General features: G+C 62.9%; 5 protein-coding genes across 30 annotated transcripts in view; 4 read left to right on the plus strand and 1 right to left on the minus strand.

Moving 5' to 3' along the window:
• LOC142074711 (ubiquitin-associated protein 2-like) overlaps positions 1 to 21,557 on the minus strand; it is a 181,320-nt gene that overhangs the window by 50,879 nt on the left and 108,884 nt on the right. The gene's annotated exons all lie outside the window — the stretch shown is intronic.
• On the plus strand, positions 8,017 to 8,595 carry LOC142074803 (interferon-like). The gene has a single exon (XM_075135678.1). The coding sequence runs from the start codon at positions 8,017 to 8,019 to the stop codon at positions 8,593 to 8,595; it is 579 nt and encodes a 192-aa protein (XP_074991779.1).
• LOC142074804 (interferon-like) lies at positions 11,046 to 11,682 on the plus strand. Its single transcript, XM_075135679.1, has one exon. The coding sequence runs from the start codon at positions 11,046 to 11,048 to the stop codon at positions 11,622 to 11,624; it is 579 nt and encodes a 192-aa protein (XP_074991780.1). The 3' UTR covers positions 11,625 to 11,682.
• On the plus strand, positions 14,096 to 14,752 carry LOC142074933 (interferon-like; the record flags this gene model as incomplete). The annotated part of the gene is made up of 1 exon (XM_075135950.1): positions 14,096 to 14,752. A coding segment is annotated over one exon (549 nt), but the record flags the coding sequence as incomplete, so codon positions are not given.
• LOC142074762 (interferon-like) lies at positions 20,103 to 20,789 on the plus strand. Its single transcript, XM_075135632.1, has one exon. The coding sequence runs from the start codon at positions 20,103 to 20,105 to the stop codon at positions 20,679 to 20,681; it is 579 nt and encodes a 192-aa protein (XP_074991733.1). The 3' UTR covers positions 20,682 to 20,789.

A 21,557-nucleotide genomic window follows, 5' to 3' on the forward strand; every position in this document is an offset into this window, starting at 1 on the left:
CCGCTTTACACCGACTCAGGAGCAGCTCCGCAGTCCTCAGCACAAGGACCACACGCACCTCTTGGAGCGGGTCCAAACGAGGGCCACAAACACCATCAGAGGGCTGGAACGCCTCTCCTACCACAAAAGGCCCAGACAGTTGGGCTTCTTCACCCTGGAGAAGAGAAGGCTCCGGGGACACCTTATGGCGGCCTTTCCGTACCCCAAGGGGGCTTATAAGAAAGATGGGCACAGACTTTTTAGTGGGGGCCTCTTGCGGCAGGACAGGGGCGAATGGTTTTCAACTGAAAGAGGCTAGATTCAGACCAGGGAGAAGGAAGACGTTTTTTACCATGAGGGTGCTGAAACACTGGCACAGGTTGCCCAGAGAGCTGGTAGATGCCCCATCCCTGGAAACACTCAAGGTCAGGTTGGACGGGGCTCTCAGCCACCTGAGCTAGTTGAAGGCGGCCCTGCTCATTGCTGGGGGGTGCACCAGATGACCTTTGAGGGTCCCTCCCAACCCAAACCATTCCATCATCCTATGAAGGAGAGGCACGGCAGAGATCGCTCTGGTCAGGCCCGCTTCCGCTACTCTTGCCACTTCAGGCTTTTTTCACGACAAATCTCCCCTGGCGCTGCTTGAAAACGCCTCGCGGCACCAACTACTCTAGGGCAACACGGACAAGGTCCGGCCACGGACCTCCAACAGCAGCCTACCGCCTGCAGGGACGGCACCTAGGTACGCCAAATCATCGTGCACGTGCCAGCACCCCAAGCACAGCACTCCCCCCAACACCAACGTTGCCTCACAAGACCAGGCCTCCAGCCCGCCACCGCCCTGCCACCACCACCACACACGCGGTTCCCCTGCCCCAAAAGCTCTGAGAAAACATGTGCCAGCGTCTCTCACACAAGCCCAACATGCTCCTCGCTCTTGGAAGGCACCGGAAAACCTCAGCCAGTGCAACCTCCACCTCCTCCTCCCACTAGAGCTCTACAATGAGATCCCTGGCTCAGCTCCACCTCCAGAGGACCCTCGCACACCCCTCCTCTAGGGGCGCAGGGGCTCAGGCCATCCCAAACGCAAGACCCTTCGCTTGTGGGGGACACCTTCTTTGCCCTCCAGCCACTGCGGGCAAGCAGCCACAGACGACACAACAAGACCCCGGCTACAGGGCCACACGCAGCGGACCGCAGCCAGGGACCCAACGCAGCCGCACCAGCAGCAGCAAAACCCTTCCCTTTTTCCTCTTCCTCTTCCCGCGAGCCCTTCCTCCTGCCTTTCCTCCCCATTCTCATCCGCGTCAAACACGGGAGCTGGGGCTGCTCCGTCCAGGAGCACGTCCAACGCTCAAGTGCCTACACCCAGAGCCACCTCCTCGCCAGCCGCCGCCACCCCCAGGCCCTCGCTCCAGGAGGGGGCTCCCCAGGCCCTGCCAAGTGACATCACTTCACCACCCTTCCCAACACGAAAACAGAAGACCAGCTAACAGGAAAACAGAGGCGAGCCAAAAGCGAAAGGAAAACAGACCACGACCAACACCAGGGCATGCCAGACAGAAAAGACACCGGGGCACCAGGGGAAACTTCAGCTGCAGAAAAGAGGCACCACAGCTCGCCCTGCAGGCAACAGGGAAACCCTAACGCCCCTCCCCGGCACAGCTGCCCCCAAGGGCTCTGCCCCAGCGCTTTCGCATCCCCCGCTCCACCGCCACAGCCAACCTCCCCCCGCACAGCCACCCTCCCCAACCACGGCCACCCCACCAACGCACTTCCCCAAGACCACCACAGCCACCAGCCAAAACTGAAAACCACAGCGGAAACTCGCTGCCACCAGAAGGCGAGGAAGGGAAAGCTGCGGCACCACATAAAGCCGGCCACCCGGCAGCACCCCAAGCACAGCGCCCACCCGCACCGCCACCCGGCCTGACCAGGCTCCTGCCCACCACCCCCCACGCAGCGCCCACCGCCCCACCATGCCTGCGCCCGCAACCCCACAGCCCCGCCTGCGCCACGGCGCCACGGCGCTCCCGCTCCTCCTGACGGCTCTCGCCACCGCCCTCGCCTGCCAACACCTGCGTCCCCGCGACGCCACCTTCCCCTGGGACAGCCTCCAGCTCCTCCACGCCATGGCGCCCAGCCCGCCACAGCCCTGCCACCACCAGCACGCGCCCTTCCCCTTCCCCGACACCCTCCTCCGCACCAGCCACCCACAGCAAGCCGCCGCCGCCGCCCTCCGCATCCTCCAGCACCTCTTCGCCACCCTCAGCAGCCCGAGCACCCCCCAACACTGGGACGCCCAGGCACGGCACGACCTCCTCAACAGCCTCCACCACCACATCCAGCAGCTCCAGCAGTGCCTGCCGGCCAACGGCACGCTCTTCCAAGGCCAAGGGCCCCGCAACCTGCTGCTCAACATCAGCAAATACTTCCGGCGCCTCCAGGACTTCCTCCACGCCCACAACCACACCGCCTGCGCCTGGGACCACGTCTGCCTCGAAGCTCGCCTCTGCTTCCAACACCTCCACAACCTCACCCGCACCATGCGCAATTAGCCCGACGACCCCCACCAACCCGCACGGCCCCACCCGCCCCCACCACCACCTCAGGACCACCGCCCCACCCCCGCCTCTGTCCTCCCCCACGCCAAGACCCGCTGCAAGAACGGCCCTGCACCCTCAGCCTCCACTCACTGCTCCTCCAGTTCAAGAACTTTATTTATTTATTTTGACAATGGCCTTTATCTATTTATTCACCTATTTATTCCACAGGAAATAAAGACCTCTTGCAAAACCCTTGCCACTGCCTCTCGTCTCAGAAGCACAGCAACGAGCCTTTGGGCTGGGGGGAAGCCACCTCCACTCAACACCTACGCCAAGCCCCGCTCCAAACGGGGCTCCCCACATCCCGCGCCCGCTCTTCCCTTTGGCACCTCCCCAAGGAGGCGCTTGCCTCAACCTCTTTGGAAAACCTCTGACAGGGTTTAGCCATCGCCATCGGAATCTCCTCTCCGGCCCTTGTCTCCCCAACATTTCCCACCTGCCAGCCCGCTTTACACCGACTCAGGAGCAGCTCCGCAGTCCTCAGCACAAGGACCACACGCACCTCTTGGAGCGGGTCCAAACGAGGGCCACAAACACCATCAGAGGGCTGGAACGCCTCTCCTACCACAAAAGGCCCAGACAGTTGGGCTTCTTCACCCTGGAGAAGAGAAGGCTCCGGGGACACCTTATGGCGGCCTTTCCGTACCCCAAGGGGGCTTATAAGAAAGATGGGCACAGACTTTTTAGTGGGGGCCTCTTGCGGCAGGACAGGGGCGAATGGTTTTCAACTGAAAGAGGCTAGATTCAGACCAGGGAGAAGGAAGACGTTTTTTACCATGAGGGTGCTGAAACACTGGCACAGGTTGCCCAGAGAGCTGGTAGATGCCCCATCCCTGGAAACACTCAAGGTCAGGTTGGACGGGGCTCTCAGCCACCTGAGCTAGTTGAAGGCGGCCCTGCTCATTGCTGGGGGGTGCACCAGATGACCTTTGAGGGTCCCTCCCAACCCAAACCATTCCATCATCCTATGAAGGAGAGGCACGGCAGAGATCGCTCTGGTCAGGCCCGCTTCCGCTACTCTTGCCACTTCAGGCTTTTTTCACGACAAATCTCCCCTGGCGCTGCTTGAAAACGCCTCGCGGCACCAACTACTCTAGGGCAACACGGACAAGGTCCGGCCACGGACCTCCAACAGCAGCCTACCGCCTGCAGGGACGGCACCTAGGTACGCCAAATCATCGTGCACGTGCCAGCACCCCAAGCACAGCACTCCCCCCAACACCAACGTTGCCTCACAAGACCAGGCCTCCAGCCCGCCACCGCCCTGCCACCACCACCACACACGCGGTTCCCCTGCCCCAAAAGCTCTGAGAAAACATGTGCCAGCGTCTCTCACACAAGCCCAACATGCTCCTCGCTCTTGGAAGGCACCGGAAAACCTCAGCCAGTGCAACCTCCACCTCCTCCTCCCACTAGAGCTCTACAATGAGATCCCTGGCTCAGCTCCACCTCCAGAGGACCCTCGCACACCCCTCCTCTAGGGGCGCAGGGGCTCAGGCCATCCCAAACGCAAGACCCTTCGCTTGTGGGGGACACCTTCTTTGCCCTCCAGCCACTGCGGGCAAGCAGCCACAGACGACACAACAAGACCCCGGCTACAGGGCCACACGCAGCGGACCGCAGCCAGGGACCCAACGCAGCCGCACCAGCAGCAGCAAAACCCTTCCCTTTTTCCTCTTCCTCTTCCCGCGAGCCCTTCCTCCTGCCTTTCCTCCCCATTCTCATCCGCGTCAAACACGGGAGCTGGGGCTGCTCCGTCCAGGAGCACGTCCAACGCTCAAGTGCCTACACCCAGAGCCACCTCCTCGCCAGCCGCCGCCACCCCCAGGCCCTCGCTCCAGGAGGGGGCTCCCCAGGCCCTGCCAAGTGACATCACTTCACCACCCTTCCCAACACGAAAACAGAAGACCAGCTAACAGGAAAACAGAGGCGAGCCAAAAGCGAAAGGAAAACAGACCACGACCAACACCAGGGCATGCCAGACAGAAAAGACACCGGGGCACCAGGGGAAACTTCAGCTGCAGAAAAGAGGCACCACAGCTCGCCCTGCAGGCAACAGGGAAACCCTAACGCCCCTCCCCGGCACAGCTGCCCCCAAGGGCTCTGCCCCAGCGCTTTCGCATCCACCGCTCCACCGCCACAGCCAACCTCCCCCCGCACAGCCACCCTCCCCAACCACGGCCACCCCACCAACGCACTTCCCCAAGACCACCACAGCCACCAGCCAAAACTGAAAACCACAGCGGAAACTCGCTGCCACCAGAAGGCGAGGAAGGGAAAGCTGCGGCACCACATAAAGCCGGCCACCCGGCAGCACCCCAAGCACAGCGCCCACCCGCACCGCCACCCGGCCTGACCAGGCTCCTGCCCACCACCCCCCACGCAGCGCCCACCGCCCCACCATGCCTGCGCCCGCAACCCCACAGCCCCGCCTGCGCCACGGCGCCACGGCGCTCCCGCTCCTCCTGACGGCTCTCGCCACCGCCCTCGCCTGCCAACACCTGCGTCCCCGCGACGCCACCTTCCCCTGGGACAGCCTCCAGCTCCTCCACGCCATGGCGCCCAGCCCGCCACAGCCCTGCCACCACCAGCACGCGCCCTTCCCCTTCCCCGACACCCTCCTCCGCACCAGCCACCCACAGCAAGCCGCCGCCGCCGCCCTCCGCATCCTCCAGCACCTCTTCGCCACCCTCAGCAGCCCGAGCACCCCCCAACACTGGGACGCCCAGGCACGGCACGACCTCCTCAACAGCCTCCACCACCACATCCAGCAGCTCCAGCAGTGCCTGCCGGCCAACGGCACGCTCTTCCAAGGCCAAGGGCCCCGCAACCTGCTGCTCAACATCAGCAAATACTTCCGGCGCCTCCAGGACTTCCTCCACGCCCACAACCACACCGCCTGCGCCTGGGACCACGTCTGCCTCGAAGCTCGCCTCTGCTTCCAACACCTCCACAACCTCACCCGCACCATGCGCAATTAGCCCGACGACCCCCACCAACCCGCACGGCCCCACCCGCCCCCACCACCACCTCGGGACCACCGCCCCACCCCCGCCTCTGTCCTCCCCCACGCCAAGACCCGCTGCAAGAACGGCCCTGCACCCTCAGCCTCCACTCACTGCTCCTCTAGTTCAAGAACTTTATTTATTTATTTTGACAATGGCCTTTATCTATTTATTCACCTATTCATTCCACAGGAAATAAAGACCTCTTGCAAAACCCTTGCCACTGCCTCTCGTCTCAGAAGCACAGCAACGAGCCTTTGGGCTGGGGGGAAGCCACCTCCACTCAACACCTACGCCAAGCCCCGCTCCAAACGGGGCTCCCCACATCCCGCGCCCGCTCTTCCCTTTGGCACCTCCCCAAGGAGGCGCTTGCCTCAACCTCTTTGGAAAACCTCTGACAGGGTTTAGCCATCGCCATCGGAATCTCCTCTCCGGCCCTTGTCTCCCCAACATTTCCCACCTGCCAGCCCGCTTTACACCGACTCAGGAGCAGCTCCGCAGTCCTCAGCACAAGGACCACACGCACCTCTTGGAGCGGGTCCAAACGAGGGCCACAAACACCATCAGAGGGCTGGAACGCCTCTCCTACCACAAAAGGCCCAGACAGTTGGGCTTCTTCACCCTGGAGAAGAGAAGGCTCCGGGGACACCTTATGGCGGCCTTTCCGTACCCCAAGGGGGCTTATAAGAAAGATGGGCACAGACTTTTTAGTGGGGGCCTCTTGCGGCAGGACAGGGGCGAATGGTTTTCAACTGAAAGAGGCTAGATTCAGACCAGGGAGAAGGAAGACGTTTTTTACCATGAGGGTGCTGAAACACTGGCACAGGTTGCCCAGAGAGCTGGTAGATGCCCCATCCCTGGAAACACTCAAGGTCAGGTTGGACGGGGCTCTCAGCCACCTGAGCTAGTTGAAGGCGGCCCTGCTCATTGCTGGGGGGTGCACCAGATGACCTTTGAGGGTCCCTCCCAACCCAAACCATTCCATCATCCTATGAAGGAGAGGCACGGCAGAGATCGCTCTGGTCAGGCCCGCTTCCGCTACTCTTGCCACTTCAGGCTTTTTTCACGACAAATCTCCCCTGGCGCTGCTTGAAAACGCCTCGCGGCACCAACTACTCTAGGGCAACACGGACAAGGTCCGGCCACGGACCTCCAACAGCAGCCTACCGCCTGCAGGGACGGCACCTAGGTACGCCAAATCATCGTGCACGTGCCAGCACCCCAAGCACAGCACTCCCCCCAACACCAACGTTGCCTCACAAGACCAGGCCTCCAGCCCGCCACCGCCCTGCCACCACCACCACACACGCGGTTCCCCTGCCCCAAAAGCTCTGAGAAAACATGTGCCAGCGTCTCTCACACAAGCCCAACATGCTCCTCGCTCTTGGAAGGCACCGGAAAACCTCAGCCAGTGCAACCTCCACCTCCTCCTCCCACTAGAGCTCTACAATGAGATCCCTGGCTCAGCTCCACCTCCAGAGGACCCTCGCACACCCCTCCTCTAGGGGCGCAGGGGCTCAGGCCATCCCAAACGCAAGACCCTTCGCTTGTGGGGGACACCTTCTTTGCCCTCCAGCCACTGCGGGCAAGCAGCCACAGACGACACAACAAGACCCCGGCTACAGGGCCACACGCAGCGGACCGCAGCCAGGGACCCAACGCAGCCGCACCAGCAGCAGCAAAACCCTTCCCTTTTTCCTCTTCCTCTTCCCGCGAGCCCTTCCTCCTGCCTTTCCTCCCCATTCTCATCCGCGTCAAACACGGGAGCTGGGGCTGCTCCGTCCAGGAGCACGTCCAACGCTCAAGTGCCTACACCCAGAGCCACCTCCTCGCCAGCCGCCGCCACCCCCAGGCCCTCGCTCCAGGAGGGGGCTCCCCAGGCCCTGCCAAGTGACATCACTTCACCACCCTTCCCAACACGAAAACAGAAGACCAGCTAACAGGAAAACAGAGGCGAGCCAAAAGCGAAAGGAAAACAGACCACGACCAACACCAGGGCATGCCAGACGGAAAAGACACCGGGGCACCAGGGGAAACTTCAGCTGCAGAAAAGAGGCACCACAGCTCGCCCTGCAGGCAACAGGGAAACCCTAACGCCCCTCCCCGGCACAGCTGCCCCCAAGGGCTCTGCCCCAGCGCTTTCGCATCCCCCGCTCCACCGCCACAGCCAACCTCCCCCCGCACAGCCACCCTCCCCAACCACGGCCACCCCACCAACGCACTTCCCCAAGACCACCACAGCCACCAGCCAAAACTGAAAACCACAGCGGAAACTCGCTGCCACCAGAAGGCGAGGAAGGGAAAGCTGCGGCACCACATAAAGCCGGCCACCCGGCAGCACCCCAAGCACAGCGCCCACCCGCACCGCCACCCGGCCTGACCAGGCTCCTGCCCACCACCCCCCACGCAGCGCCCACCGCCCCACCATGCCTGCGCCCGCAACCCCACAGCCCCGCCTGCGCCACGGCGCCACGGCGCTCCCGCTCCTCCTGACGGCTCTCGCCACCGCCCTCGCCTGCCAACACCTGCGTCCCCGCGACGCCACCTTCCCCTGGGACAGCCTCCAGCTCCTCCACGCCATGGCGCCCAGCCCGCCACAGCCCTGCCACCACCAGCACGCGCCCTTCCCCTTCCCCGACACCCTCCTCCGCACCAGCCACCCACAGCAAGCCGCCGCCGCCGCCCTCCGCATCCTCCAGCACCTCTTCGCCACCCTCAGCAGCCCGAGCACCCCCCAACACTGGGACGCCCAGGCACGGCACCACCTCCTCAACAACCTCCACCACCACATCCAGCAGCTCCAGCAGTGCCTGCCGGCCGACGGCACGCTCTTCCAAGGCCAAGGGCCCCGCAACCTGCTGCTCAACATCAACAAATACTTCCGGCGCCTCCAGGACTTCCTCCACGCCCACAACCACACCGCCTGCGCCTGGGACCACGTCCGCCTCGAAGCTCGCCTCTGCTTCCAACACCTCCACAACCTCACCCGCACCATGCGCAATTAGCCCGACGACCCCCACCAACCCGCACGGCCCCACCCGCCCCCACCACCACCTCGGGACCACCGCCCCATCCCCGCCTCTGTCCTCCCCCACGCCAAGACCCGCTGCAAGAACGGCCCTGCACCCTCAGCCTCCACTCACTGCTCCTCTAGTTCAAGAACTTTATTTATTTATTTTGACAATGGCCTTTATCTATTTATTCACCTATTTATTCCACAGGAAATAAAGACCTCTTGCAAAACCCTTGCCACTGCCTCTCGTCTCAGAAGCACAGCAACGAGCCTTTGGGCTGGAGGGAAGCCACCTCCACTCAACACCTACGCCAAGCCCCGCTCCAAACGGGGCTCCCCACATCCCGCGCCCGCTCTTCCCTTTGGCACCTCCCCAAGGAGGCGCTTGCCTCAACCTCTTTGGAAAACCTCTGACAGGGTTTAGCCATCGCCATCGGAATCTCCTCTCCGGCCCTTGTCTCCCCAACATTTCCCACCTGCCAGCCCGCTTTACACCGACTCAGGAGCAGCTCCGCAGTCCTCAGCACAAGGACCACACGCACCTCTTGGAGCGGGTCCAAACGAGGGCCACAAACACCATCAGAGGGCTGGAACGCCTCTCCTACCACAAAAGGCCCAGACAGTTGGGCTTCTTCACCCTGGAGAAGAGAAGGCTCCGGGGACACCTTATGGCGGCCTTTCCGTACCCCAAGGGGGCTTATAAGAAAGATGGGCACAGACTTTTTAGTGGGGGCCTCTTACGGCAGGACAAGGGGGAATGGTTTTCAACTGAAAGAGGCTAGATTCAGACCGGGGAGAAGGAAGACGTTTTTTACCATGAGGGTGCTGAAACACTGGCACAGGTTGCCCAGAGAGCTGGTAGATGCCCCATCCCTGGAAACACTCAAGGTCAGGTTGGACGGGGCTCTCAGCCACCTGAGCTAGTTGAAGGCGGCCCTGCTCATTGCTGGGGGGTGCACCAGATGACCTTTGAGGGTCCCTCCCAACCCAAACCATTCCATCACCCTATGAAGGAGAGGCACGGCAGAGATCGCTCTGGTCAGGCCCGCTTCCGCTACTCTTGCCACTTCAGGCTTTTTTCACGACAAATCTCCCCTGGCGCTGCTTGAAAACGCCTCGCGGCACCAACTACTCTAGGGCAACACGGACAAGGTCCGGCCACGGACCTCCAACAGCAGCCTACCGCCTGCAGGGACGGCACCTAGGTACGCCAAATCATCGTGCACGTGCCAGCACCCCAAGCACAGCACTCCCCCCAACACCAACGTTGCCTCACAAGACCAGGCCTCCAGCCCGCCACCGCCCTGCCACCACCACCACACACGCGGTTCCCCTGCCCCAAAAGCTCTGAGAAAACATGTGCCAGCGTCTCTCACACAAGCCCAACATGCTCCTCGCTCTTGGAAGGCACCGGAAAACCTCAGCCAGTGCAACCTCCACCTCCTCCTCCCACTAGAGCTCTACAATGAGATCCCTGGCTCAGCTCCACCTCCAGAGGACCCTCGCACACCCCTCCTCTAGGGGCGCAGGGGCTCAGGCCATCCCAAACGCAAGACCCTTCGCTTGTGGGGGACACCTTCTTTGCCCTCCAGCCACTGCGGGCAAGCAGCCACAGACGACACAACAAGACCCCGGCTACAGGGCCACACGCAGCGGACCGCAGCCAGGGACCCAACGCAGCCGCACCAGCAGCAGCAAAACCCTTCCCTTTTTCCTCTTCCTCTTCCCGCGAGCCCTTCCTCCTGCCTTTCCTCCCCATTCTCATCCGCGTCAAACACGGGAGCTGGGGCTGCTCCGTCCAGGAGCACGTCCAACGCTCAAGTGCCTACACCCAGAGCCACCTCCTCGCCAGCCGCCGCCACCCCCAGGCCCTCGCTCCAGGAGGGGGCTCCCCAGGCCCTGCCAAGTGACATCACTTCACCACCCTTCCCAACACGAAAACAGAAGACCAGCTAACAGGAAAACAGAGGCGAGCCAAAAGCGAAAGGAAAACAGACCACGACCAACACCAGGGCATGCCAGACGGAAAAGACACCGGGGCACCAGGGGAAACTTCAGCTGCAGAAAAGAGGCACCACAGCTCGCCCTGCAGGCAACAGGGAAACCCTAACGCCCCTCCCCGGCACAGCTGCCCCCAAGGGCTCTGCCCCAGCGCTTTCGCATCCCCCGCTCCACCGCCACAGCCAACCTCCCCCCGCACAGCCACCCTCCCCAACCACGGCCACCCCACCAACGCACTTCCCCAAGACCACCACAGCCACCAGCCAAAACTGAAAACCACAGCGGAAACTCGCTGCCACCAGAAGGCGAGGAAGGGAAAGCTGCGGCACCACATAAAGCCGGCCACCCGGCAGCACCCCAAGCACAGCGCCCACCCGCACCGCCACCCGGCCTGACCAGGCTCCTGCCCACCACCCCCCACGCAGCGCCCACCGCCCCACCATGCCTGCGCCCGCAACCCCACAGCCCCGCCTGCGCCACGGCGCCACGGCGCTCCCGCTCCTCCTGACGGCTCTCGCCACCGCCCTCGCCTGCCAACACCTGCGTCCCCGCGACGCCACCTTCCCCTGGGACAGCCTCCAGCTCCTCCACGCCATGGCGCCCAGCCCGCCACAGCCCTGCCACCACCAGCACGCGCCCTTCCCCTTCCCCGACACCCTCCTCCGCACCAGCCACCCACAGCAAGCCGCCGCCGCCGCCCTCCGCATCCTCCAGCACCTCTTCGCCACCCTCAGCAGCCCGAGCACCCCCCAACACTGGGACGCCCAGGCACGGCACCACCTCCTCAACAACCTCCACCACCACATCCAGCAGCTCCAGCAGTGCCTGCCGGCCAACGGCACGCTCTTCCAAGGCCAAGGGCCCCGCAACCTGCTGCTCAACATCAACAAATACTTCCGGCGCCTCCAGGACTTCCTCCACGCCCACAACCACACCGCCTGCGCCTGGGACCACGTCCGCCTCGAAGCTCGCCTCTGCTTCCAACACCTCCACAACCTCACCCGCACCATGCGCAATTAGCCCGACGACCCCCACCAACCCGCACGGCCCCACCCGCCCCCACCACCACCTCGGGACCACCGCCCCACCCCCGCCTCTGTCCTCCCCCACGCCAAGACCCGCTGCAAGAACGGCCCTGCACCCTCAGCCTCCACTCACTGCTCCTCTAGTTCAAGAACTTTATTTATTTATTTTGACAATGGCCTTTATCTATTTATTCACCTATTTATTCCACAGGAAATAAAGACCTCTTGCAAAACCCTTGCCACTGCCTCTCGTCTCAGAAGCACAGCAACGAGCCTTTGGGCTGGGGGGAAGCCACCTCCACTCAACACCTACGCCAAGCCCCGCTCCAAACGGGGCTCCCCACATCCCGCGCCCGCTCTTCCCTTTGGCACCTCCCCAAGGAGGCGCTTGCCTCAACCTCTTTGGAAAACCTCTGACAGGGTTTAGCCATCGCCATCGGAATCTCCTCTCCGGCCCTTGTCTCCCCAACATTTCCCACCTGCCAGCCCGCTTTACACCGACTCAGGAGCAGCTCCGCAGTCCTCAGCACAAGGACCACACGCACCTCTTGGAGCGGGTCCAAACGAGGGCCACAAACACCATCAGAGGGCTGGAACGCCTCTCCTACCACAAAAGGCCCAGACAGTTGGGCTTCTTCACCCTGGAGAAGAGAAGGCTCCGGGGACACCTTATGGCGGCCTTTCCGTACCCCAAGGGGGCTTATAAGAAAGATGGGCACAGACTTTTTAGTGGGGCCTCTTGCGGCAGGACAAGGGGGAATGGTTTTCAACTGAAAGAGGCTAGATTCAGACCAGGGAGAAGGAAGACGTTTTTTACCATGAGGGTGCTGAAACACTGGCACAGGTTGCCCAGAGAGCTGGTAGATGCCCCATCCCTGGAAACACTCAAGGTCAGGTTGGACGGGGCTCTCAGCCACCTGAGCTAGTTGAAGGCGGCCCTGCTCATTGCTGGGGGGTGCACCAGATGACCTTTGAGGGCCCCTCCCAACCCAAACCATTCCATCATCCTATGAAGGAGAGGCACGGCAGAGATCGCTCTGATCAGGCCCGCTTCCGCTACTCTTGCCACTTCAGGCTTTTTTCACGACAAATCTCCCCTGGCGCTGCTTGAAAACGCCTCGCGGCACCAACTACTCTAGGGCAACACGGACAAGGTCCGGCCACGGACCTCCAACAGCAGCCTACCGCCTGCAGGGACGGCACCTAGGTACGCCAAATCATCGTGCACGTGCCAGCACCCCAAGCACAGCACTCCCCCCAACACCAACGTTGCCTCACAAGACCAGGCCTCCAGCCCGCCACCGCCCTGCCACCACCACCACACACGCGGTTCCCCTGCCCCAAAAGCTCTGAGAAAACATGTGCCAGCGTCTCTCACACAAGCCCAACATGCTCCTCGCTCTTGGAAGGCACCGGAAAACCTCAGCCAGTGCAACCTCCACCTCCTCCTCCCACTAGAGCTCTACAATGAGATCCCTGGCTCAGCTCCACCTCCAGAGGACCCTCGCACACCCCTCCTCTAGGGGCGCAGGGGCTCAGGCCATCCCAAACGCAAGACCCTTCGCTTGTGGGGGACACCTTCTTTGCCCTCCAGCCACTGCGGGCAAGCAGCCACAGACGACACAACAAGACCCCGGCTACAGGGCCACACGCAGCGGACCGCAGCCAGGGACCCAACGCAGCCGCACCAGCAGCAGCAAAACCCTTCCCTTTTTCCTCTTCCTCTTCCCGCGAGCCCTTCCTCCTGCCTTGCCTCCCCATTCTCATCCGCGTCAAACACGGGAGCTGGGGCTGCTCCGTCCAGGAGCACGTCCAACGCTCAAGTGCCTACACCCAGAGCCACCTCCTCGCCAGCCGCCGCCACCCCCAGGCCCTCGCTCCAGGAGGGGGCTCCCCAGGCCCTGCCAAGTGACATCACTTCACCACCCTTCCCAACACGAAAACAGAAGACCAGCTAACAGGAAAACAGAGGCGAGCCAAAAGCGAAAGGAAAACAGACCACGACCAACACCAGGGCATGCCAGACGGAAAAGACACCGGGGCACCAGGGGAAACTTCAGCTGCAGAAAAGAGGCACCACAGCTCGCCCTGCAGGCAACAGGGAAACCCTAACGCCCCTCCCCGGCACAGCTGCCCCCAAGGGCTCTGCCCCAGCGCTTTCGCATCCCCCGCTCCACCGCCACAGCCAACCTCCCCCCGCACAGCCACCCTCCCCAACCACGGCCACCCCACCAACGCACTTCCCCAAGACCACCACAGCCACCAGCCAAAACTGAAAACCACAGCGGAAACTCGCTGCCACCAGAAGGCGAGGAAGGGAAAGCTGCGGCACCACATAAAGCCGGCCACCCGGCAGCACCCCAAGCACAGCGCCCACCCGCACCGCCACCCGGCCTGACCAGGCTCCTGCCCACCACCCCCCACGCAGCGCCCACCGCCCCACCATGCCTGCGCCCGCAACCCCACAGCCCCGCCTGCGCCACGGCGCTCCCGCTCCTCCTGACGGCTCTCGCCACCGCCCTCGCCTGCCAACACCTGCGTCCCCGCGACGCCACCTTCCCCTGGGACAGCCTCCAGCTCCTCCACGCCATGGCGCCCAGCCCGCCACAGCCCTGCCACCACCAGCACGCGCCCTTCCCCTTCCCCGACACCCTCCTCCGCACCAGCCACCCACAGCAAGCCGCCGCCGCCGCCCTCCGCATCCTCCAGCACCTCTTCGCCACCCTCAGCAGCCCGAGCACCCCCCAACACTGGGACGCCCAGGCACGGCACCACCTCCTCAACAACCTCCACCACCACATCCAGCAGCTCCAGCAGTGCCTGCCGGCCAACGGCACGCTCTTCCAAAGCCAAGGGCCCCGCAACCTGCTGCTCAACATCAACAAATACTTCCGGCGCCTCCAGGACTTCCTCCACGCCCACAACCACACCGCCTGCGCCTGGGACCACGTCCGCCTCGAAGCTCGCCTCTGCTTCCAACACCTCCACAACCTCACCCGCACCATGCGCAATTAGCCCGACGACCCCCACCAACCCGCACGGCCCCACCCGCCCCCACCACCACCTCGGGACCACCGCCCCATCCCCGCCTCTGTCCTCCCCCACGCCAAGACCCGCTGCAAGAACGGCCCTGCACCCTCAGCCTCCACTCACTGCTCCTCCAGTTCAAGAACTTTATTTATTTATTTTGACAATGGCCTTTAACTATTTATTCACCTATTTATTCCACAGGAAATAAAGACCTCTTGCAAAACCCTTGCCACTGCCTCTCGTCTCAGAAGCACAGCAACGAGCCTTTGGGCTGGGGGGAAGCCACCTCCACTCAACACCTACGCCAAGCCCCGCTCCAAACGGGGCTCCCCACATCCCGTGCCCGCTCTTCCCTGTGGCACCTCCCCAAGGAGGCGCTTGCCTCAACCTCTTTGGAAAACCTCTGACAGGGTTTAGCCATCGCCATCGGAATCTCCTCTCCGGCCCTTGTCTCCCCAACATTTCCCACCTGCCAGCCCGCTTTACACCGACTCAGGAGCAGCTCCGCAGTCCTCAGCACAAGGACCACACGCACCTCTTGGAGCGGGTCCAGACGAGGGCCACAAACACCATCAGAGGGCTGGAACGCCTCTCCTACCACAAAAGGCCCAGACAGTTGGGCTTCTTCACCCTGGAGAAGAGAAGGCTCCGGGGACACCTTATGGCGGCCTTTCCGTACCCCAAGGGGGCTCATAAGAAACATGGGCACAGACTTTTTAGTGGGGGCCTCTTGCGGCAGGACAAGGGGGAATGGTTTTCAACTGAAAGAGGCTAGATTCAGACCGGGGAGAAGGAAGACGTTTTTTACCATGAGGGTGCTGAAACACTGGCACAGGTTGCCCAGAGAGCTGGTAGATGCCCCATCCCTGGAAACACTCAAGGTCAGGTTGGACGGGGCTCTCAGCCACCTGAGCTAGTTGAAGGCGGCCCTGCTCATTGCTGGGGGGTGCACCAGATGACCTTTGAGGGTCCCTCCCAACCCAAACCATTCCATCATCCTATGAAGGAGAGGCACGGCAGAGATCGCTCTGATTAGGCCCGCTTCCGCTACTCTTGCCACTTCAGGCTTTTTTCACGACAAATCTCCCCTGGCGCTGCTTGAAAACGCCTCGCGGCACCAACTACTCTAGGGCAACACGGACAAGGTCCGGCCACGGACCTCCAACAGCAGCCTGCCGCCTGCAGGGACGGCACCTAGGTACGCCAAATCATCGTGCACGTGCCAGCACCCCAAGCACAGCACTCCCCCCAACACCAACGTTGCCTCACAAGACCAGGCCTCCAGCCCGCCACCGCCCTGCCACCACCACCACACACGCGGTTCCCCTGCCCCAAAAGCTCTGAGAAAACACGTGCCAGCGTCTCTCACACAAGCCCAACATGCTCCTCGCTCTTGGAAGGCACCGGAAAACCTCAGCCAGTGCAACCTCCACCTCCTCCTCCCACTAGAGCTCTACAATGAGATCCCTGGCTCAGCTCCACCTCCAGAGGACCCTCGCACACCCCTCCTCTAGGGGCGCACGCCATCCCAAACGCAAGACCCTTCGCTTGCCGGGGACACCTTCTTCTTTGCCCTCCAGCCACCGCGGGCAAGCAGCCACAGACGACACAACAAGACCCCGGCTACAGGGCCACACGCAGTGGACCGCAGCCAGGGACCCAACGCAGCCGCACCAGCAGCAGCAAAACCCTTCCCTTTTTCCTCTTCCTCTTCCCGCGAGCCCTTCCTCCTGCCTTGCCTCCCCATTCTCCTCCGCGTCAAACACGGGAGCTGGGGCTGCTCCGTCCAGGAGCACGTCCAACGCTCAAGTGCCTACACCCAGAGCCACCTCCTCGCCAGCCGCCGCCACCCCCAGGCCCTCGCTCCAGGAGGGGGCTCCCCAGGCCCTGCCAAGTGACATCACTTCACCACCCTTCCCAACACGAAAACAGAAGACCAGCTAACAGGAAAACAGAGGCGAGCCAAAAGCGAAAGGAAAACAGACCACGACCAACACCAGGGCATGCCAGACGGAAAAGACACCGGGGCACCAGGGGAAACTTCAGCTGCAGAAAAGAGGCACCACAGCTCGCCCTGCAGGCAACAGGGAAACCCTAACGCCCCTCCCCGGCACAGCTGCCCCCAAGGGCTCTGCCCCAGCGCTTTCGCATCCCCCGCTCCACCGCCACAGCCAACCTCCCCCCGCACAGCCACCCTCCCCAACCACGGCCACCCCACCAACGCACTTCCCCAAGACCACCACAGCCACCAGCCAAAACTGAAAACCACAGCGGAAACTCGCTGCCACCAGAAGGCGAGGAAGGGAAAGCTGCGGCACCACATAAAGCCGGCCACCCGGCAGCACCCCAAGCACAGCGCCCACCCGCACCGCCACCCGGCCTGACCAGGCTCCTGCCCACCACCCCCCACGCAGCGCCCACCGCCCCACCATGCCTGCGCCCGCAACCCCACAGCCCCGCCTGCGCCACGGCGCCACGGCGCTCCCGCTCCTCCTGACGGCTCTCGCCACCGCCCTCGCCTGCCAACACCTGCGTCCCCGCGACGCCACCTTCCCCTGGGACAGCCTCCAGCTCCTCCACGCCATGGCGCCCAGCCCGCCACAGCCCTGCCACCACCAGCACGCGCCCTTCCCCTTCCCCGACACCCTCCTCCGCACCAGCCACCCACAGCAAGCCGCCGCCGCCGCCCTCCGCATCCTCCAGCACCTCTTCGCCACCCTCAGCAGCCCGAGCACCCCCCAACACTGGGACGCCCAGGCACGGCACCACCTCCTCAACAACCTCCACCACCACATCCAGCAGCTCCAGCAGTGCCTGCCGGCCAACGGCACGCTCTTCCAAGGCCAAGGGCCCCGCAACCTGCTGCTCAACATCAACAAATACTTCCGGCGCCTCCAGGACTTCCTCCACGCCCACAACCACACCGCCTGCGCCTGGGACCACGTCTGCCTCGAAGCTCGCCTCTGCTTCCAACACCTCCACAACCTCACCCGCACCATGCGCAATTAGCCCGACGACCCCCACCAACCCGCACGGCCCCACCCGCCCCCACCACCACCTCGGGACCACCGCCCCATCCCCGCCTCTGTCCTCCCCCACGCCAAGACCCGCTGCAAGAACGGCCCTGCACCCTCAGCCTCCACTCACTGCTCCTCCAGTTCAAGAACTTTATTTATTTATTTTGACAATGGCCTTTAACTATTTATTCACCTATTTATTCCACAGGAAATAAAGACCTCTTGCAAAACCCTTGCCACTGCCTCTCGTCTCAGAAGCACAGCAACGAGCCTTTGGGCTGGGGGGAAGCCACCTCCACTCAACACCTACGCCAAGCCCCGCTCCAAACGGGGCTCCCCACATCCCGTGCCCGCTCTTCCCTGTGGCACCTCCCCAGGGAGGCGCTTGCCTCAACCTCTTTGGAAAACCTCTGACAGGGTTTAGCCATCGCCATCGGAATCTCCTCTCCGGCCCTTGTCTCCCCAACATTTCCCACCTGCCAGCCCGCTTTACACCGACTCAGGAGCAGCTCCGCAGTCCTCAGCACAAGGACCACACGCACCTCTTGGAGCGGGTCCAGACGAGGGCCACAAACACCATCAGAGGGCTGGAACGCCTCTCCTACCACAAAAGGCCCAGACAGTTGGGCTTCTTCACCCTGGAGAAGAGAAGGCTCCGGGGACACCTTATGGCGGCCTTTCCGTACCCCAAGGGGGCTCATAAGAAACATGGGCACAGACTTTTTAGTGGGGGCCTCTTGCGGCAGGACAAGGGGGAATGGTTTTCAACTGAAAGAGGCTAGATTCAGACCGGGGAGAAGGAAGACGTTTTTTACCATGAGGGTGCTGAAACACTGGCACAGGTTGCCCAGAGAGCTGGTAGATGCCCCATCCCTGGAAACACTCAAGGTCAGGTTGGACGGGGCTCTCAGCCACCTGAGCTAGTTGAAGGCGGCCCTGCTCATTGCTGGGGGGTGCACCAGATGACCTTTGAGGGTCCCTCCCAACCCAAACCATTCCATCATCCTATGAAGGAGAGGCACGGCAGAGATCGCTCTGATCAGGCCCGCTTCCGCTACTCTTGCCACTTCAGGCTTTTTTCACGACAAATCTCCCCTGGCGCTGCTTGAAAACGCCTCGCGGCACCAACTACTCTAGGGCAACACGGACAAGGTCCGGCCACGGACCTCCAACAGCAGCCTACCGCCTGCAGGGACGGCACCTAGGTACGCCAAATCATCGTGCACGTGCCAGCACCCCAAGCACAGCACTCCCCCCAACACCAACGTTGCCTCACAAGACCAGGCCTCCAGCCCGCCACCGCCCTGCCACCACCACCACACACGCGGTTCCCCTGCCCCAAAAGCTCTGAGAAAACACGTGCCAGCGTCTCTCACACCAGCCCAACATGCTCCTCGCTCTTGGAAGGCACCGGAAAACCTCAGCCAGTGCAACCTCCACCTCCTCCTCCCACTAGAGCTCTACAATGAGATCCCTGGCTCAGCTCCACCTCCAGAGGACCCTCGCACACCCCTCCTCTAGGGGCGCAGGGGCTCAGGCCATCCCAAACGCAAGACCCTTCGCTTGTCGGGGACACCTTCTTCTTTGCCCTCCAGCCACCGCGGGCAAGCAGCCACAGACGACACAACAAGACCCCGGCTACAGGGCCATGCGCAGCGGACCGCAGCCAGGGACCCAACGCAGCCGCACCAGCAGCAGCAAAACCCTTCCCTTTTTCCTCTTCCTCTTCCCGCGAGCCCTTCCTCCTGCCTTGCCTCCCCATTCTCCTCCGCTTCAAACACGGGAGCTGGGGCTGCTCCGTCCAGGAGCACGTCCAACGCTCAAGTGCCTACACCCAGAGCCACCTCCTCGCCAGCCGCCGCCACCCCCAGGCCCTCGCTCCAGGAGGGGGCTCCCCAGGCCCTGCCAAGTGACATCACTTCACCACCCTTCCCAACACGAAAACAGAAGACCAGCTAACAGGAAAAGAGAGGCGAGCCAAAAGCGAAAGGAAAACAGGCCACGACCAACACCAGGGCATGCCAGACGGAAAAGACACCGGGGCACCAGGGGAAACTTCAGCTGCAGAAAAGAGGCACCACAGCTCGCCCTGCAGGCAACAGGGAAACCCTAACGCCCCTCCCCGGCACAGCTGCCCCCAAGGGCTCTGCCCCAGCGCTTTCGCATCCCCCGCTCCACCGCCACAGCCACCCTCCCCAACCACGGCCACCCCACCAACGCACTTCCCCAAGACCACCACAGCCACCAGCCAAAACTGAAAACCACAGCGGAAACTCGCTGCCACCAGAAGGCGAGGAAGGGAAAGCTGCGGCACCACATAAAGCCGGCCACCCGGCAGCACCCCAAGCACAGCGCCCACCCGCACCGCCACCCGGCCTGACCAGGCTCCTGCCCACCACCCCCCACGCAGCGCCCACCGCCCCACCATGCCTGCGCCCGCAACCCCACAGCCCCGCCTGCGCCACGGCGCCACGGCGCTCCCGCTCCTCCTGACGGCTCTCGCCACCGCCCTCGCCTGCCAACACCTGCGTCCCCGCGACGCCACCTTCCCCTGGGACAGCCTCCAGCTCCTCCACGCCATGGCGCCCAGCCCGCCACAGCCCTGCCACCACCAGCACGCGCCCTTCCCCTTCCCCGACACCCTCCTCCGCACCAGCCACCCACAGCAAGCCGCCGCCGCCGCCCTCCGCATCCTCCAGCACCTCTTCGCCACCCTCAGCAGCCCGAGCACCCCCCAACACTGGGACGCCCAGGCACGGCACCACCTCCTCAACAACCTCCACCACCACATCCAGCAGCTCCAGCAGTGCCTGCCGGCCAACGGCACGCTCTTCCAAGGCCAAGGGCCCCGCAACCTGCTGCTCAACATCAACAAATACTTCCGGCGCCTCCAGGACTTCCTCCACGCCCACAACCACACCGCCTGCGCCTGGGACCACGTCCGCCTCGAAGCTCGCCTCTGCTTCCAACACCTCCACAACCTCACCCGCACCATGCGCAATTAGCCCGACGACCCCCACCAACCCGCACGGCCCCACCCGCCCCCACCACCACCTCGGGACCACCGCCCCATCCCCGCCTCTGTCCTCCCCCACGCCAAGACCCGCTGCAAGAACGGCCCTGCACCCTCAGCCTCCACTCACTGCTCCTCCAGTTCAAGAACTTTATTTATTTATTTTGACAATGGCCTTTATCTATTTATTCACCTATTTATTCCACAGGAAATAAAGACCTCTTGCAAAACCCTTGCCACTGCCTCTCGTCTCAGAAGCACAGCAACGAGCCTTTGGGCTGGGGGGAAGCCACCTCCACTCAACACCTACGCCAAGCCCCGCTCCAAACGGGGCTCCCCACATCCCGTGCCCGCTCTTCCCTGTGGCACCTCCCCAAGGAGGCGCTTGCCTCAACCTCTTTGGAAAACCTCTGACAGGGTTTAGCCATCGCCATCGGAATCTCCTTTCCGGCCCTTGTCTCCCCAACATTTCCCACCTGCCAGCCCGCTTTACACCGACTCAGGAGCAGCTCCGCAGTCCTCACCACAAGGACCACACGCACCTCTTGGAGCGGGTCCAGACGAGGGCCACAAACACCATCAGAGGGCTGGAACGCCTCTCCTACCACAAAAGGCCCAGACAGTTGGGCTTCTTCACCCTGGAGAAGAGAAGGCTCCGGGGACACCTTATGGCGGCCTTTCCGTACCCCAAGGGGGCTCATAAGAAACATGGGCACAGACTTTTTAGTGGGGGCCTCTTGCGGCAGGACAAGGGGGAATGGTTTTCAACTGAAAGAGGCTAGATTCAGACCGGGGAGAAGGAAGACGTTTTTTACCATGAGGGTGCTGAAACACTGGCACAGGTTGCCCAGAGAGCTGGTAGATGCCC

The sequence above is a fragment of the Calonectris borealis genome, chromosome W, assembly GCF_964195595.1.
Source record: "Calonectris borealis chromosome W, bCalBor7.hap1.2, whole genome shotgun sequence".
NCBI lineage: Eukaryota > Metazoa > Chordata > Aves > Procellariiformes > Procellariidae > Calonectris > Calonectris borealis.

Bases quoted from the DNA above. Each gene is read 5' to 3' on its own strand.
- LOC142074803 (XM_075135678.1), top strand. From the start codon at position 8,017: ATGCCTGCGCCCGCAACCCCACAGCCCCGCCTGCGCCACGGCGCCACG.
- LOC142074804 (XM_075135679.1), top strand. From the start codon at position 11,046: ATGCCTGCGCCCGCAACCCCACAGCCCCGCCTGCGCCACGGCGCCACG.
- LOC142074762 (XM_075135632.1), top strand. From the start codon at position 20,103: ATGCCTGCGCCCGCAACCCCACAGCCCCGCCTGCGCCACGGCGCCACG.